General features: G+C 47.6%; 1 protein-coding gene across 1 annotated transcript in view; it reads left to right on the forward strand.

The window, feature by feature from the left end:
• Nucleotides 1-18,731, forward strand: part of LOC123749292 (macrophage mannose receptor 1-like) — a 236,043-nt gene that overhangs the window by 111,376 nt on the left and 105,936 nt on the right. Inside the window, exon 9 of the mRNA XM_069311889.1 lies at nt 18,326-18,529. Within this exon, the coding sequence (XP_069167990.1) occupies nt 18,326-18,529 (204 nt within the window). The remainder of the gene's footprint in view (nt 1-18,325; nt 18,530-18,731) is intronic.

The raw sequence follows: 18,731 nt of genomic DNA on the forward strand, positions 1-18,731 counted from the left end.
CTTGATGTGGTATATAAGGTGGTGCTGGCTTAATGTGGTATATAAGTTGGTGCTGGCTTGATGTGGTATAGTATGTGGTGTTGGCCTGATGTGGTATAGAAGGTGGTGCTGGCTTCATGTGGTATAGAAGGTGGTGCTGGCTTCATGTGGTATAGAAGGTGATGCTGGCTTCATGTGGTATAGAAGGTGGTGCTGGCTTGATGAGGTATAGTAAGTGGTGCTGTCTTGATGTGGTATAGTAATAGGTGCTGGCTTGATGTGGTATAGTAAGTGGTGCTGGCTTGATGTGGCATAGAAGGTGGTGCTGGCTTGATGTGTGTATAGAAAGTGGTGTAGGCTTGATGTGGTACATAAGGTGGAGCTCCCTTGATAGGGTATAGTAAGTGGTGCTGCCTTGATGTGGTATAGAAGGTGGTGCTGGCTTGATGTGTGGTATAGAAAGTGGTGCAGGCTTAATGTGGAATAGTAAATGATGCTGGCTTGATGTGGTATAGAAAGTGGTGCTGCCTTGATGTGGAATAGTAAATGATGCTGGCTTGATGTGGTAGAGATGGTGGTGCTGGCTTGATGTGGTATTGAAATTGGTGCTGGCTTGATGTGGTATTGAAACTGGTGCTTGCTTGATGTGGTATAGAAAGTGGTGCTGGCTTGATGGGGTATGGGAGGTAGTGCTGGCTTCATGTGGCATAGTAGGTAGTGCTGGCTTAATGTAGTATAGTAGGTAGTGCTGGCTTGATGTGGTATAGTAGGTGGTGCTGGCTTGATGTGGTATAGTAGGTGGTGTTGGCTTGGTGTGGTATAGTAGGTGGTGCTGGTTTGATGTGGTACATAAGGAGGTGCTGGCTTAATGTGGTATAGTAAGTGATACTGGCTTGATGTGGTATAGAAGGTGGTGCTGGCTTGATGTGTAATAGCAGGTGGTGCTGGCTTGATGTGGTATAGTAGGTGGTGCTGGCTTGATGTGGCATGGAAGTTGGTGCTGGCTTGATATGGTATAGTTGGTGGTGCTGACTTGATGTGGTATTGAAATTGGTACTGGCTTGATGTGGTATTGAAATTGGTGCTGGCCTGATGTGATACAGAAGGTGGTGCTGGCCTGATGTGGTACAGAAGGTGGTGCTGGCTTGATATGGTAATAAAACTGGTGCTGGCATGATGTGGTATAGAAGGTGGTGCTGGCTTGATGTGGTATAGAATAGGGTGCTGGATTGTTGTGGTATAGAAGGTGGTGCTAGCTTGATGTGGTATAGCAGGTGGTGCTGGCATGATGTAGTACTGAAATTGATGCTGGCTTGATGTGGTATAGATGGTGGTGCTGGCATGATGTGTAATAGCAGGTGGTGCTGGCTTGATGTGATATAGTAGGTGGTGCTGGCTTGATGTAGCATGGAAGTTGGTGCTGGCTTGATGTGGTATAGATGGTGGTGCTGGCTTGATGTGGTATTGAAATTGGTACTAGCTTGATGTGGTATAGTAAGTGGTGCTGGCTTGATGTGGTATAGAATGGGGTGCTGGCTTGATGTGGTATAGAATGTTGTGCTGGCTTGATGTGGTATAGAAGGTGGTGCTGGCTTGATGCGGTATAGCACGTGGGGCCGGCTTGATGTGGTATAGAAGGAGGTGTTGGCTTGATGTTGAACAGAAGGTGGTGCTGGCTTGATGTGGTATAGAAGGTGATGCTGACATGATGTGGTATAGTAAGTGGTGCTGGCTTGATGTGGTATGTAAGGTGGTGCTGGCTTGATGTGGTATTGAAATTGGTGCTGGCTTGATGTGGTATAGTAGGTGTTGCTGGCTTGATGTGGTATAGTAGGGGGTGCTGGCTTGATGTGGTATAGTAAGTGGTGCTGGCTTGATGTTGTCTAAAATGGGGTGCTGGCTTGATGTGGTATAGAATGTTGTGCTGGCTTGATGTGGTATAGAAGGTGGTGCTGGCTTGATGTGGTATAGCAGGTGGGGCCGGTTTGATGTGGTATAGAAGGTGTTGGCTTGATGTGGAATAGAAGGTGGTGCTGGCTTGATATGGTAATAAAACTGGTGCTGGCATGATGTGGTATAGAAGGTGGTGCTGGCTTGATGTGGTATAGAATAGGGTGCTGGCTTGTTGTGGTATAGAATGTGGTGCTGGCTTGATGTGGTATAGAAGGTGGTGCTAGCTTGATGTGGTATAGCAGGTGGTGCTGGCATGATGTAGTTCTGAAATTGATGCTGGCTTGATGTGGTATAGATGGTGGTGCTGGCATGATGTGTAATAGCAGGTGGTGCTGGCTTGATGTGATATAGTAGGTGGTGCTGGCTTGATGTAGCATGGAAGTTGGTGCTGGCTTGATGTGGTATAGATGGTGGTGCTGGCTTGATGTGGTATTGAAATTGGTACTAGCTTGATGTGGTATAGTAAGTGGTGCTGGCTTGATGTGGTATAGAATGGGGTGGTGGCTTGATGTGGTATAGAATGTTGTGCTGGCTTGATGTGGTATAGAAGGTGGTGCTGGCTTGATGTGGTATAGCACGTGGGGCCGGCTTGATGTGGTATAGAAGGAGGTGTTGGCTTGATGTTGAACAGAAGGTGGTGCTGGCTTGATGTGGTATAGAAGGTGATGCTGACATGATGTGGTATAGTAAGTGGTGCTGGCTTGATGTGGTATGTAAGGTGGTGCTGGCTTGATGTGGTATTGAAATTGGTGCTGGCTTGATGTGGTATAGTAGGTGTTGCTGGCTTGATGTGGTATAGTAGGGGGTGCTGGCTTGATGTGGTATAGTAAGTGGTGCTGGCTTGATGTTGTCTAGAATGGGGTGCTGGCTTGATGTGGTATAGAATGTTGTGCTGGCTTGATGTGGTGTAGAAGGTGGTGCTGGCTTGATGTGGTATAGCAGGTGGGGCCGGTTTGATGTGGTATAGAAGGTGTTGGCTTGATGTGGAATAGAAGGTGGTGCTGGCTTGATATGGTAATAAAACTGGTGCTGGCATGATGTGGTATAGAAGGTGGTGCTGGCTTGATGTGGTATAGAATAGGGTGCTGGCTTGTTGTGGTATAGAATGTGGTGCTGGCTTGATGTGGTATAGAAGGTGGTGCTAGCTTGATGTGGTATAGCAGGTGGTGCTGGCATGATGTAGTACTGAAATTGATGCTGGCTTGATGTGGTATAGATGGTGGTGCTGGCATGATGTGTAATAGCAGGTGGTGCTGGCTTGATGTGATATAGTAGGTGGTGCTGGCTTGATGTAGCATGGAAGTTGGTGCTGGCTTGATGTGGTATAGATGGTGGTGCTGGCTTGATGTGGTATTGAAATTGGTACTAGCTTGATGTGGTATAGTAAGTGGTGCTGGCTTGATGTGGTATAGAATGGGGTGCTGGCTTGATGTGGTATAGAATGTTGTGCTGGCTTGATGTGGTATAGAAGGTGGTGCTGGCTTGATGTGGTATAGCACGTGGGGCCGGCTTGATGTGGTATAGAAGGAGGTGTTGGCTTGATGTTGAACAGAAGGTGGTGCTGGCTTGATGTGGTATAGAAGGTGATGCTGACATGATGTGGTATAGTAAGTGGTGCTGGCTTGATGTGGTATGTAAGGTGGTGCTGGCTTGATGTGGTATTGAAATTGGTGCTGGCTTGATGTGGTATAGTAGGTGTTGCTGGCTTGATGTGGTATAGTAGGGGGTGCTGGCTTGATGTGGTATAGTAAGTGGTGCTGGCTTGATGTTGTCTAGAATGGGATGCTGGCTTGATGTGGTATAGAATGTTGTGCTGGCTTGATGTGGTATAGAAGGTGGTGCTGGCTTGATGTGGTATAGCAGGTGGGGCCGGTTTGATGTGGTATAGAAGGTGTTGGCTTGATGTGGAATAGAAGGTGGTGCTGGCTTGATGTGGTATAGAAGGTGGTGCTGACATGATGTGATATAGTAGGTGGTGCTGGCTTGATGTGGTATGTAAGGTGGTGCTGGCTTGATGTGGTATTGAAATTGGTGCTGGCTTGATGTGGTATAGTAGGTGGTGCTGGCTTGATGTGGTATAGTAGGTGGTGCTGGCTTGATGTGGTATAGTAGGTGGTGCTGGCTGGATGTGGTATAGGTGGTGCTGGTTTGATATGGTATAGTAGGTGGTGCGGTCTTGATGTGGTATAGTAGTAGGTGATGCTGGCTTGATGTGGTAAATAGAGTGGTGCTGGCTTGATGTGGTATAGAATGTGGTGCTGGTTTGAAGTGTTATGGGATGTGGTGCTGCCTTGATGTGCTATAGATGGTGGTGCTGGCGTGATGTGGTATAGTAGGTGGTGCTGGCTTGATGTGGTTTGAAATTGGTGCTGGCTTGATGTGGTATTGGTGGTGGTGCTGGTTTGATGTGGTATAATAGTTGGTGCTGGCTTGATGTGGTATAGTAGGTGGTGCTAGCTTGATGTGGTATTGTAGGTGCCTCTGGCTTGATGTGGTATAGTAGGTGGTGCTGGATTGATGTCGTATTGAAATTGGTGCTGGCTTGATGTGGTATAGAAGGTGGCGCTGGCTTGATGTGGTATAGAAGATGGTGTTGGCTTGATGTGGTATAGTAGGTGGTGCTGGCTTGATGTGGTATAGTAGGTGGTGCTGGCTCGAAGTGGTATAGTAGGTGGTGCTGGCTTGATGTAATTGAAATTGGTGCTTGCTTGATTTGGTATTGAAGGTGGTGCTGGCTTGATGTGGTATAGAAGACGGTGCTTGCTTGATGTGATATGGAAGGTGGTGCTGGCTTGATGTGGTATATAAGGTGGTGCTGGCTGGATGTGATATAGTAGGTGGTGCTGGCTTGATGTGTTATAGAAGGTGGTGCTGGCTTGATGTGGTATATAAGGGGTGCTGGCTTGATGTGGTATAGTAGGTGGTGCTGGCTTAATGTGGTATTTTTTATTATTATTATTTTCTACCACTGACGTGGCCACACATTTACAATGCTAACCAGCATATATACATTTTCTTCTGTCCTCCATAGACAGAGTTAGAGATGTGTTAAACATATAGTTCAAGGGTTTATTGAACAATCAACCACAGAAGGTGATTCGGTGCTTTTAAAATGCTAAGCTAACTTACATACGTAAATACATAGATACACAGATTTACGTATGCTCTACACAAAGCGTTCGATGTGTCTTTTACATAGTGTCATTAATGTGCATTTACAAAGGTGAAATGTAATTCTGATCAGACTCCATATATACTTTATACACATACATATACATACAGACACATGTACCCACATATACATATATACATACACATATACACACACACATGCATTCACATACAATTGTCTCTTTTACTCTGACAGGGTGTGATAGCTGATAGAGAAACTAGTGTGCAATTAAGCACTTAATCACTGAAGGTGATTAAGGTTCTTTTACAAGTTCAGGTTATATAGTTACATCACATACATGCATTGTATAGTTGATACATTACATGGTCAATCTTGGGTACAAGTCCAATATATCATCAAGAGTTCCCGTACTCATACAGTAATTACACAGTTCAGCATACCTTAGCACAGGTGGGCGAAAGTCAGTCAATATGGGACATTCTACAATATAATGTTCAAGAGAGTGCATGTTTTCTTTTTCACAAAGTTGACACTGTGTACTCGACATTTGGGTTTTGAGAAAGCATCCAGATACGTCTGGCCGCTTGATTTGGAATATAAGGTGGTGCTGGTTTGATGTGGTATTGTAAGTGGTGCTGGCTTGCTGTGGTATAGCAAGTGGTGCTGTCTTGATGTGGTATGGTAAGTGGTGCTGGCTTGATGTGGTACATAAGGTGGTGCTGGCTTGATGTGATATAGTAAGTGGTGCTGGCTTGATGTGGTATATAAGATGGTGCTGGCTTAATGTGGTATATAAGTTGGTGCTGGCTTGATGTGGTATAGTAAGTGGTGTTGGCCTGATGTGGTATAGAAGGTGGTGCTGGCTTCATGTGGTATAGAAGGTGGTGCTGGCTTCATGTGGTATAGAAGGTGGTGCTGGCTTGATGAGGTATAGTAAGTGGTGCTGTCTTGATGTGGTATAGTAATTGGTGCTGGCTTGATGTGGTACATAAGGTGGAGCTAGCTTGATGTGGTATAGTAAGTGGTGCTGGCTTGATGTGGCATAGAAGGTGGTGCTGGCTTGATGTGTGGTATAGAAAGTGGTGCAGGCTTGATGTGGTACATAAGGTGGAGCTCGCTTGATGGGGTATAGTAAGTGGTGCTGCCTTGATGTGGTATAGAAGGTGGTGCTGGCTTGATGTGTGGTATAGAAAGTGGTGCAGACTTGATGTGGAATAGTAAATGATGCTGGCTTGATGTGGTATAGTAAGTGGTGCTGCCTTGATGAGGAATAGTAAATGATGCTGGCTTGATGTGGTAGAGATGGTGGTGCTGGCTTGATGTGGTATTGAAATTGGTGCTGGCTTGATGTGGTATTAAAACTGGTGCTTGCTTGATGTGGTATAGAAAGTGGTGCTGGCTTGATGGGGTATGGTAGGTAGTGCTGGCTTCATGTGGCATAGTAGGTAGTGCTGGCTTAGTGTAGTATAGTAGGTAGTGATGGCTTGATGTGGTATAGTAGGTGGTGCTGGCTTGATGTGGTATAGTAGGTGGTGCTGGTTTGATGTGGTACATAAGGAGGTGCTGGCTTAATGTGGTATAGTAAGTGATACTGGCTTGATGTGGTATAGAAGGTGGTGCTGGCTTGATGTGTAATAGCAGGTGGTGCTGGCTTGATGTGGTATAGTAGGTGGTGCTGGCTTGATGTGGCATGGAAGTTGGTGCTGGCTTGATGTGGTATAGTTGGTGGTGCTGACTTGATGTGGTATTGAAATTGGTACTTGCTGATGTGGTATTGTAATTGGTGCTGGCCTGATGTGGTACAGAAGGCGGTGCTGGCCTGATGTGGTACAGAAGGTGGTGCTGGCTTGATGTGGTAATAAAATTGGTGCTTGCTTGATGTGGTATAGAAGGTGGTGCTGGCTTGATTTGGTATAGAATGTGGTGCTGGCTTGATGTGGTATAGAATGTGGTGCTGGCTTGATGTGGTATAGAAGGTGGTGCTAGCTTGATGTGGTATAGCAGGTGGTGCTGGCTTGATGTAGTACTGAAATTGATGCTGGCTTGATGTGATATAGAAGGTGGTGCTGGCTTGATGTGTAATAGCAGGTGGTGCTGGCTTGATGTGATATAGTAGGTGGTGCTGGCTTGATGTAGCATGGAAGTTGGTGCTGGCTTGATGTGGTATAGTTGGTGGTGCTGGCTTGATGTTGTATTGAAATTGGTACTGGGTTGATGTGGTATTGAAATTGGTGCTGGCTTGATGTGGTATAGTAGTTGGTGCTGGCTTGATGTGGTATAGAATGGGGTGCTGGCTTGATGTGGTATAGAATGTTGTGCTGGCTTGATAGGGTATAGAAGGTGGTGCTGGCTTGATGTGGTATAGCAGGTGGGGCCGACTTGATGTGGTATAGAAGGAGGTGTTGGCTTGATGTGGTATAGAAGGTGGTGCTGGCTTGATGTGGTATAGAAGGTGGTGCTGACATGATGTGGTATAGTAGGTGGTCCTGGCTTGATTTGATATAGAAGGTGCTGCTGGCTTGATGTGGTATGTAAGGTGGTGCTGGCTTGATGTGGTATTGAAATTGGTGCTGGCTTGATGTGGTATAGGAGGTGATGCTGGCTTGATGAGGTATAGAAGGTGGTGCTGGCTTGATGTGGTATAGTAGGTGGCGTTGGCTTCATGAGGTATAGAAGGTGGTGCTGGCTTCATGTGGTATAGTAGGTGGTGCTGGCTTGATGAGGTATAGAAGGTGGTGCTGGCTTGATGTGGTATCGTACGTGGTGCTGGCTTGATGTGGTATAGTAGGTGGTGCTGGCTTGATGTGGTATAGTTGGTGCTGGTTTGATATGGTATACTAGGGGGTGCGGTCTTGATGTGGTATAGTAGTTGGTGGTGCTGGCTTGATGTGGTAAATAGAGTGGTGCTGGCTTGATGTGCCATAGTTGGTGGTGCTGGCTTAATGTGGTATAGTAGGTGGTGCTGGCTTGATGTGGTATTGAAATTGGTGCTGGCTTGATGTGGTATTGAAGGTAGTGCTGGCTTGATGTGGTGTAATAGTTGGTGCTGGCTTGATGTGGTATAGTAGGTGGTGCTGGCTTAATGTGGTATAGTAGGTGGTGCTGGCTTGATGTGGTATAGTAGGTGCCTCTGGCTTGATGTGGTATAGTAGGTGGTGCTGGATTGATGTCGTATTGAAATTGGTGCTGGCTTGATGTGGTATAGAAGGTGGCGCTGGCTTGATGTGGTATAGAAGATGGTGTTGGCTTGATGTGGTATAGTAGGTGGTGCTGGCTTGATGTGGTATAGTAGGTGGTGCTGGCTCGAAGTGGTATAGTAGGTGGTGCTGGCTTGATGTAATTGAAATTGGTGCTGGCTTGATTTGGTATTGAAGGTGGTGCTGGCTTGATGTGGTATAGAAGACGGTGCTTGCTTGATGTGATATGGAAAGTCGTGCTGGCTTGATGTGGTATAGAGGGTGATGCTGGCTTGATGTAGTATAGAAGGTGGTGCTGGCTTTAGGTGGTATAGTAGGTGGTGCTGGCTTGATATGGAATAGAATGTGCTGCTGGTTTGATGTGGTATCGTATGTGGTGCTGGCTTGATGTGGTATAGTAGGTGGTGCTGGCTTGATGTGGCATAGAAGGTGGTGTTGGTTTGATGTGGTAGAGTACGTGGTGCTGGCTTGATGTGGTATAGTAGGTGGTGCTGGCTTGATGGTGTATATAAGGTGGTGCGGGCTTGATGTGGTATAGAAGGTGGTTCTGGCTTGATGTGTTATAGAATGTGGTGCTGGTTTGAAGTGTTATAGGACGTGGTGCTGGCTTGATGTGGTGTAGTTGGTGGTGCTGGCTTGATGTGGTATAGTAGGTGGTGCTGGCTTAATGTGGTATTGAAATTAGTGCTTGCTTGATGTGGTATAGAAGGTGACGATGGCTTGATGTGGTATAGTAGGTGGGGCTGGCTTGATGTGGTATTGAAATTGGTGCTGGTCTGATGTGGTATTGAAAATGGTGCTGGCTTGATGTGGTACAGTAGGTGGTGCTGGCTTGATGTGGTATAGCAGGTGGTGCTGGCTTGATGTGGTATATTAGGTGGTGCTAACTTGATGTGCTATAGTAGGTGGTGTTGGCTTGATGTGGTATTGAAATTGGTGCTGGTCTGATGTGGTATTGAAAATGGTGCTGGCTTGATGTGGTATAGTAGGTGGTGCTTGCTTGATGTGGTATAGTAGGTGGTGCTGGCTTAATGTGGTATATTAGGTGGTGCTGGCTTCATGTGGTATTGAAATTGGTGCTAGCTTGATGTGGTATAGAAGGTGGTGCTGGCTTGATGTGGTATAGTAGGGGGTGCTGGCTTGTTGTGGTATAGCGGGTGATGCGGGCTTGATGTGGTATTGAAGGTGGTGCTGGCTTGAGGTGGTATAGAAGGTAGTGTTGGCTTGATGTGGTATTGAAGGTGGTGCTGGCTTGATGTGGTATAGAATGGGATGCTGGCTTGATGTGGTATAGAATGAGGTACTGGCTTGATGTGGTATAGAATGAGGTGCTGGCTTGATGTGTTATAGAATAAAGTGCTGGCTTGACGTGGTATAGAAGGTGGTGCTCTCTTGATGTTGTATGGAAGGTGGTGCTGGCTTAAGGTGGTATAGTAGGTGATGCTGGCTTGATGTGGTACGGAAGGTGGTGCTGGCTTGATGTGGTATAGAAGGTGGTGCTGGCTTGACGTGTGGTATAGTAAGTTGTGCTGGCTTGATGTGGTACGGAAGGTGGTGCTGGTTTGATGTGGTATAGAAGTTGGTGCTGGCTTGATGAGGTATAGAAGGTGGTGCTGGCATGATGTGGTATTGAAGGTGGTGCTGGCTTCAGGTGGTATAGTAGATGGTGGTGGCTTGATGTGGTATAAAATGTGCTGCTGGCTTGATGTGGTAAAGTATGTGGTGCTGGCTTGAAGTGGTATAGCAGGTGGTGCTAGCTTGATGTGGTATAGTAGGTGGTGCTGGCTTGATGTGGTATAGAAGTTGGTTCTGGCTTGTTGTGGTATAGTAGATGGTGCTGGCTTGATGTGGTGTAGTAGGTGGTGCTGGCTTGATGTGGTATAGAAGTTGGTGCTAGCTTGATGTGGTATAGAAGGTGATGCTTGTATGATGTGGTATAGAAGGTGGTGCTGGCTTGACGTGTGGTATAGTAAGTGGTGCTGGCTTGATGTGGTACGGAAGGTGGTGCTGGCTTGATATGGTATAGAAGTTTGTGCTGGCTTGATGTGGTATAATAGGTGGTGCTGGCTTGATGTGGTATAGATTTGGTGCTGGCTCGACGTGGTATAGTACGTGGTGCTGGGTTGATGTGGTATGGAAGGTGGTGCTGGATTGATGTTGTATAGTAGGTGGTGCTGGCTTAATGTGGTATAGAATTGGTGCTGGCTTAATGTGGTATAGAAGGTGGTGCTGGCTTGATGTAATATAGAAGGTCGTGCTGGCTTGATATTTTATAGAAGTTGGTGCTGGTTTGATGTTTTATTGAATGTGGTGCTAGCTTGATGTGGTATAGTAAGTGGTGCTGGCTTGATGGGGTATGGAATGTGGTGCTGGCTTGATATTTTATAGAAGTTGGTGCTGGCTTGATGTTTTATAGAATGTGGTGCTAGCTTGATGTGGTATAGTAAGTGGTGCTGGCATGATGGGGTATGGAATGTGGTGCTGGCTTGATATTTTATAGAAGTTGGTGCTGGCTTGATGTTTTATTGAATGTGGTGCTAGCTTGATGTGGTATAGTAAGTGGTGCTGGATAGATGATGTATAGTAGATGGTGCTTGTTACGACCCTCTCGGGACGCAACGGGGTTCTCACTCTGATGTTGTTAGAGTCAGATATATATATCCGTTCCCAAGCCAGTAGTGGCTATCAAGGGATGAGATCCGTGACACAAGTAACTTAAAGGGAGTAGGGAAAGAAAGCTAAGAACTTAATATTATAATTATTACCATCACTGATTAAATATATAAAATAAAAGAGTGCACAAGGGGGAGGGATATTAACACTTGACAAGGGGATTCTTCACAATGTAGACTTCTGCTGAAGACTCTGGATAATCTCAAGACTCTGGTAATCCTCAGCTAGGCTCTGAGTCCTTGGTGCTTTCTTCGTGGCCACACAACGAATTCTTCAAAGAAGCTGAGCCTACCCTGGCCACAGGTCAGCCAAAACACATGTCCACTGGGGGCACCGCCGTGGAGGCCGTCAACCACACGTCCAGCTTGTCTGCTGGCAGGTACTGAGCCAACAAGGCTGGTACGGCCACTCCACGAACGATAAAAGGGGAACGCCCTAGACAGGAGCCTCGTGTGACACCACAAATCACTCTCCTGTCTTCAGTACCCCAGTGGATGATCGTCTCCAACAGTCGGTCCCGGGTAAATCCTTTTATTGCCACTCCACTGGCAGGCTAACACACCACAGTGTTCTTCCGGGGGGACGACTTCACAACAGCTGCAGCAAGGTTCAAGGTATGGAGACTGGCTGCCTCGGGTAGACTGACTCCACTTCCATCACAGCAGTCCCAGGTCGGCTCTGTAAGCAGACACGTCATCAATAACTGGGACACTAAAACACCTCACTTACGGGCTCGGGCACAAACACCTGACGTATCCAGTCCATAGATGGCGCTGTTGTCGGAGCACCACCTCACCAGAGGTCAGGAGCGGCTGTGTTGTGAGCTGCCCAGGACTGGAAACTGGCCCTTGTGGCTGGTGCACCTTGTCCTCACCAGGTGTCGTCGTCCGTTTGGCAGGGGTTTCGGGAGCTGACCCACAGATGGCGTGGTCGTTACTGCTCCGTGCTCGGACGCTGGATCCGGGTTCGTAACACCTCCCCACCAAAAAGAATTTGGTTTGGGGTTCTATAAAAAGAAACACAAACCAAATTAGTACGGCGACACAACTCCAAATGGACTCACATGCATTATAATCTGGAATGGCGAGGCTGTCTCGTCCACAGAATTGTCCTACTGGGCAATTCCGGCACAACGGGAACTTGCAGATGTAAGGCAAGGTCCTGCCTGGTGTAATCTTCCACGTCTTCCACGTCTCCACCGAGATGTTAATCCGCAGCATAACCTCACACCTCTCGAGTAAGGATCGGTGTAGACACGATCTGGGGCGTCTCGACACTTCCCTGCGTCGTGGCACCGATGATGGCTGATCCCAGACGGTATTTCTAGTACCGGTCCGGTGGTCCTTCAGGGAGTCGGGCACCTGGAATACAGGGTCTGATAATTCAGAGTGACAGCGACAGCGGGTAAAACAATACTTACAGCATACTCTACTAGGTCCACACCTAGTCTCAACGGGGCTGTTCGTACGTCGCAGATGGCATTCGCTCTGCCACCGTCAGGTCGACCAACGTTCCACATAACGCTGCATTGAGGCTCAGCAGTCACGCGGGGGGTGTCAAACTGTCGGAAAAAGTCACTCATATTATCATTTCTTGTACCTCCTGTATCTACTATTACCTTCCAGGTCCCTTCTTCAACTGCAACACTTGCAGTACAAATCTCCAATCCCTGGGACCTCTTCACTATTTTCACGGGAGCCATCATCCTTCGGGTCGTCCACTGATCCTTACTGAGAACACAGAGAATACATAGGAGAATAAAACAAAATATCGCAAGAAACATTTGGTTACCTGAGGAATAAGCTTCCTGAGCCTGTCATGTCCATAACCGGCTATATCCACTAGCCTGGTTTGGACCAAAGAGGGCACTAGACCTTTCGAACACACCTCACATACCTCTGACGTCTGGGGAATCTCTGGCTGATTCAATACACGCTGTAACTTGCCATACTGCAAGCACACATCCGCCTTCGCTCCAGACTCGTTGGAATCCGTGGGTGCCTGCACACAAGGCCTCTCTTCTAGCTCAGGTACTTCTGCCATCGTAACCTCATGTTCCTTGTCGAGAGAATCAGGAGACACTGCTAGAACGTTCTCAATCTGTAGGGGAGAGGACAAATTAAACATAGTTACATCCGGGTCTGTCTTTACCTGGACATTACCATTGCCTGTAGACACCTCTGACTGTACTGTTCTGGCTGACTCGTCCGCTATCTTGGGATGATTGGTGCTCCAATCGGTCACCAAGTCGTTGGCTAGTACCACATCAATCCCAGCCACAGGGAGGGTATCGACTACTGCCAACGCACATGCGCCGCTGAAATAAGGCGAGTCGAGATGTACTGGCACTAAGGGGGCGATATACTGCGTTCTCGGAAACCCAACCAGGACAACCTGTTGTCTCACGTCCACATTTACTCCCTCGGGTAACGAGCTCTTCACGATCAGGGACTGGGCTGCTCCACTATCTCTGAGCACTACAACTGATCTACCAGTATGATCACTCGATACATACCCGCCTGAAGTGTGAGGGGAAAACAATCTGGGTTCTTCCTGCGTCGTCGTCGACTGGCTTCCTGCTGGTGATATTACACAGCTCATCATCATCACCTCCCTACGTGCGCTGCCACCTCTTCTGCCTCGGCACCTAGCAGCTATATGCCCTTTCTGCCCACAAGTCCAGCACACCATATTCCTCCTCGGGCTCCGGTGTTTCGGACTGCTAGGACTTGTTCTTCGGGGGCTACTTGGGGGCGTCTTCTTAGCACTTTGTGGGACGGGTCTTTCCTCTTCTTCATGAGGTCTGTCAAACCGGTGTTGGTAATGCCTTGGGACGTACTTAGCAGACGGCCTATGAGTCAGGATGTACTCTTCAGCCATAGTGGCTGCTGCACTCAAGGTCTCTACCTGCTGTTCCTCTAAGTACGTCTTCAGGTCTACAGACAAACAATCCTTGAAGTCCTCGAGCAGAATCAGCTGCTCAAGATCTTCCTTGGTCTCCACCTTCCGAGAGGCACACCATTCTTGAAAAAGTCGCTCCTTGATGGTGGCGAATTCGGTGAAAGTGTGCTCTGAGGTCTTCTTCAGGTTTCTGAACTTTTGCCTATATGCCTCAGGTACCAATTGGTACGCCATGAGCACCACTTTCTTCACCATATCGTAATCGCCGGAGTCGTCAAGGGATAACGTAGAGTAGGCGATTTGGGCCTTCCCAGTCAAGACTGACTGTATCATGATGGCCCAATTCTCCCTTGGCCACTCCAAAGAGGCAGAGACTTTCTCGAAGGCTGCGAAGAACTTCGAAACTTCTCTCTCGTTGAATTTGGGGACCATTTTGATATTCCTTACCGGATCGAAACCGCTTGCTCCAGTTTGTCTCTGTCCAGCGCCTAATCGTAATACTTCTAGTTCATGTTGTCTCTGTCTTTCTTTTTCTTCTCTTTCTCGTTCTTCTCTCTCTCTTTCTCGTTCTTCTCTCTCTCTTTCCCGTTCTTCTCTCTCTCGTCTCTCTTCTCTTTCTCGTTCTTCTCTTCTTTCTTCTCTTTCTCTTCTCTCTCTCGTTTCTCTTCTCTTTCTAATTCTAAACGCCTCATCGCCAATTCTTTTTCTTTCATCTCCATTTCTTTATTTTTCATCTCCACTTCTTTATCTTTTAATTCTCGTTCTAATTCTAACTTCTTCCACTCTATCTCGCGATTGATCTCTAGGGCACGCATTTTGACTGTTAGGAAGCTGATATTAAGTTCACCTGCATCACTGTCAATGTCACTGCCCTTATCTTCCTTTTCCGTGGAAGCTATTTCCTCACCTTCCCTTGTACTAGGAGTCTCGCCTTCCTGTTTCTCTTCTGCCTTCAGGTGCCGGTGAACCTTGGACAAGATCTCCACACGGAAATCACTGGCACGGATCTTGATCTCCAGGTAGGCGCTCACTAGTACAAGCTCTGGTTTGCTCAGATATTTTAATCTGGCAAGACAGTCCACTCTGTTCAGAAAAGCCTGAACATCGTCCAGATCATCGATGGTAGCTTTTTCTGCCATTGTCACAGATGGAACACTCAACTAACACTTAACACACCGCTTTCACGTTAGCACTTCACGCACCGAGCACTGTTCTACGTCAATATTGCACTTTATCGCACCAAACACTGCACTTGCCAATATTGCACGTAATCACTTCGGGCACCGCACTACGCAATATCGCACTTAATCACAGCGAACCCTTCGCTCTACAATATTGCACTGAATCACTGAGCACTGCACTACTCAATATTGCACTTAATCGCTTAATCACAGCGAGCACCGCACTGCACAATATTGCACTTAGTCACTCGAGCATCGCACAGGACGTATAACGTCACACAGGGGGAATTATATACAGGGATTACGCCACTTCACCACCCCTGTCAAACATACTTAACAAGGGGACGGATCCCGCTGGGGATGCCAATTATGTTACGACCCTCTCGGGACGCAACGGGGTTCTCACTCTGATGTTATTAGAGTCAGATATATATATCCGTTCCCAAGCCAGTAGTGGCTATCAAGGGATGAGATCTGTGACGCAAGTAACTTAAAGGGAGTAGGGAAAGAAAGCTAAGAACTTAATATTATAATTATTACCATCACCGATTAAATATATAAAATAAAAGAGTGCACAAGGGGGAGGGATATTAACACTTGACAAGGGGATTCTTCACAATGTAGACTTCTGCTGAAGACTCTGGATAATCTCAAGACTCTGGTAATCCTCAGCTAGGCGCTGAGTCCTTGGTGCTTTCTTCGTGGCCACACAACGAATTCTTCAAAGAAGCTGAGCCTACCCTGGCCACAGGTCAGCCAAAACACATGTCCACTGGGGGCACCGCCGTGGAGGCCGTCAACCACACGTCCAGCTGGTCTGCTGGCAGGTACTGAGCCAACAAGGCTGGTACGGCCACTCCACGAACGATAAAAGGGGAACGCCCTAGACAGGAGCCTCGTGTGACACCACAAATCACTCTCCTGTCTTCAGTACCCCAGTGGATGATCGTCTCCAACAGTCGGTCCCGGGTAAATCCTTTTACTGCCACTCCACTGGCAGGCTAACACACCACAGTGTTCTTCCGGGGGGACGACTTCACAACAGCTGCAGCAAGGTTCAAGGTATGGAGACTGGCTGCCTCGGGTAGACTGACTCCACTTCCATCACAGCAGTCCCAGGTCGGCTCTGTAAGCAGACACGTCATCAATAACTGGGACACTAAAACACCTCACTTACGGGCTCGGGCACAAACACCTGACGTATCCAGTCCATAGATGGCGCTGTCGTCGGAGCACCACCTCACCAGAGGTCAGGAGCGGCTGTGTTGTGAGCTGCACAGGACTGGAAACTGGCCCTTGTGGCTGGTACACCTTGTCCTCACCAGGTGTCGTCGTCCGTTTGGCGGGGGTTTCGGGAGCTGACCCACAGATGGCGTGGTCGTTACTGCTCCGTGCTCGGACGCTGGATCTGGGTTCGTAACAGTGCTGGCTTGATGTGGTATAGTAGGTGGTGCTGGCTTGATGTGGTATAGTAAGTGGTGCAGGCTTGATGTGGTATGGAAGGTGGTGCTGTCTTGATGTGGTATAGTAGGTGATGCTGGCTTGAGGTGGTGTAGTAGGTTGTTCTGGTTTGATGTGGTATATGTGGTGCTGGCTTGATGAGTTATTGTAAGTGGTGCTGGCTTGATGTGGAATAGTAAGTGGTGCTGGCTTAATGTGTTATAGAAGGTGGTGCTGGCTTGATGTGGAATAGGAAGTGGTGCTGGCATGATGTGGTATAGAAGGTAGTTCTTGCTTGATGTGGTATAAAGGGTGGTGCTGGCTTGAAGTTGTATGGAATGTGGTTCGGGCTTGATGTGGTATAGAAAATGGTGCTGGCTTGATGTGGTATAAAGGGTGGTGCTGGCTTGATGTGGTATAGTGGGTTGTTATGGCTTGATGTGGTATAAAGGGTGGTGCTGGCTTGATGTGGTATAGTGGGTTGTTATGGCTTGATGTGGTATTGAAAGTGGTGCTTGCTTTATGTGGTATAATAAGTGGTGCTGGCTTGATGCCGTATAGAATGCGGTTCTGGCTTGATGTGGTATAGAAGGTGGGGCTGGCTTGATGTGGTATACAAGGTGGTGCTGGCTTGATGACGTATTGTAGGTGGAGGTGACTTGATGTGGTATAGAAGGTGGTGCTGGCTTGATGTGGTATTGTAGGTGGAGCTGGCTTGAACTGGTATAGAGGATACTGGCTTGATGTGGTATAGTAAGTGGCGCTGGCTTGATTAGGTATAGACGGTGCTGGCTTGATGTGGTATAATAAGCGGAGCGGGCTTGGTGTGGTATTGTAGGTGGTACTGGTTTGATGTGGTATAGAAGGTGGTGCTGGCTTGATGAGGTATTGTAGGTGGAGCTGGCTTGATGTGGTATAGGTGATACCCGGCTTTATGTGGTATATTAAGTGACTCTGGCTTGATGTGGTATAGACGGTGCTGGCTTGATGTGGTATAATAAGTGGTGCTGGCTTGATGTGGTATTGTAGGTGGTGCTGTCTTGATGTGGTATAGAAGGTGGAACTGGCTTGATGAGGTATTGTAGGTGGACCTGGCTTGATGTGGTATAGGTGATACTGGCTTGATGTGGTATAGTAAGTGGCACTGGCTTGATGTGGTTAGACGGTGCTGGCTTGGGGAATAAGTGGTGATGGCTTGATGTGGTACTGTAAGTGGTGCTGGCTTGATGTGGTATAGAGGATGCTGGCTTGATGTGGTATAGAAAGTGGTGCTGGCTTGATGTGGTATTGTAGGTTGTGCTGGCATAATGTGGTACAGAAGGTGCTGGCTAGATGTTGTATAGTAAGAGGTGCTGGCTGATGTGGTAATAGAGGGTGCTGGCTTGATGTGGTAATAGAAGGTGCTGGCTTGATGTGGTATAATGAGTGGTGTTGGCTTGATATGGTATAGAAAGTGGTGCTGACTTGATGTGGTATAGTAAGTGGTGCTGGCTTGATGTGGCATAGTAAGTGGTGCTGACTTGATGTGGTATAGTAAGTGGTGCTGACTTGATGTGGTATAGTAAGTGGTGCTGGTTTGATGTGGTATAGAGGGTGCTGGCTTGATGTGGTATAGTAAGTGTGCTCGCTTGATGTGGTATAGTAAGTGGTGCAGGCTTGATGAGGTTTCGAGGGTGGTCCTGGCTTGATGAGCGCTCTCGGATACAGGTTAGCTATCAGCTTGATTCTGGGAGTTTGCTCTCGTCTGTTTCCAACAACTACAATCATTACTTTGAGTTAAGTGCTAGTACCCACTTCCGGCGCGCGCGCGAACACACACACACACTTACCGAGGACCCAACCATAACGGAACATTTGTGTGAGCACAGGCGCGTGTCTGCCGGGCTGGGAGGTGTTCGAGAACTCCTGCTACTACTTCAACACGGAGGTGGAGGACCTGGTGGTGTGGCAGGACGCCAAGAGTACCTGCGAAGCCGTCGGTGCCGCCCTGGTCGTCCTCGACACTGAGCAGGAGGACGTCTTCTTTTACAGCCACATCCCGGAGTCAGACCAGCTCTGGATTGGCCTTTACAGTGAGTGATTATATAATTTAGTGGGTTGATCACTCGGCTGAATAATGTCACTGCCAGGATAATACTCACTTAGTGGTAACCACAAAGATATAGTCCCATCTTTGGCACGATATATCTTCCATTTCTATGGCTGATATATGCCATAGTCCTCATTACTTTGTCTCATGTAAGGAATAAGGAAGACCTTCTCACTAAAGTGTCA

This window comes from Procambarus clarkii, chromosome 70 (genome assembly GCF_040958095.1).
Source record: "Procambarus clarkii isolate CNS0578487 chromosome 70, FALCON_Pclarkii_2.0, whole genome shotgun sequence".
In the NCBI taxonomy this organism is placed as follows: Eukaryota; Metazoa; Arthropoda; class Malacostraca; order Decapoda; family Cambaridae; genus Procambarus; species Procambarus clarkii.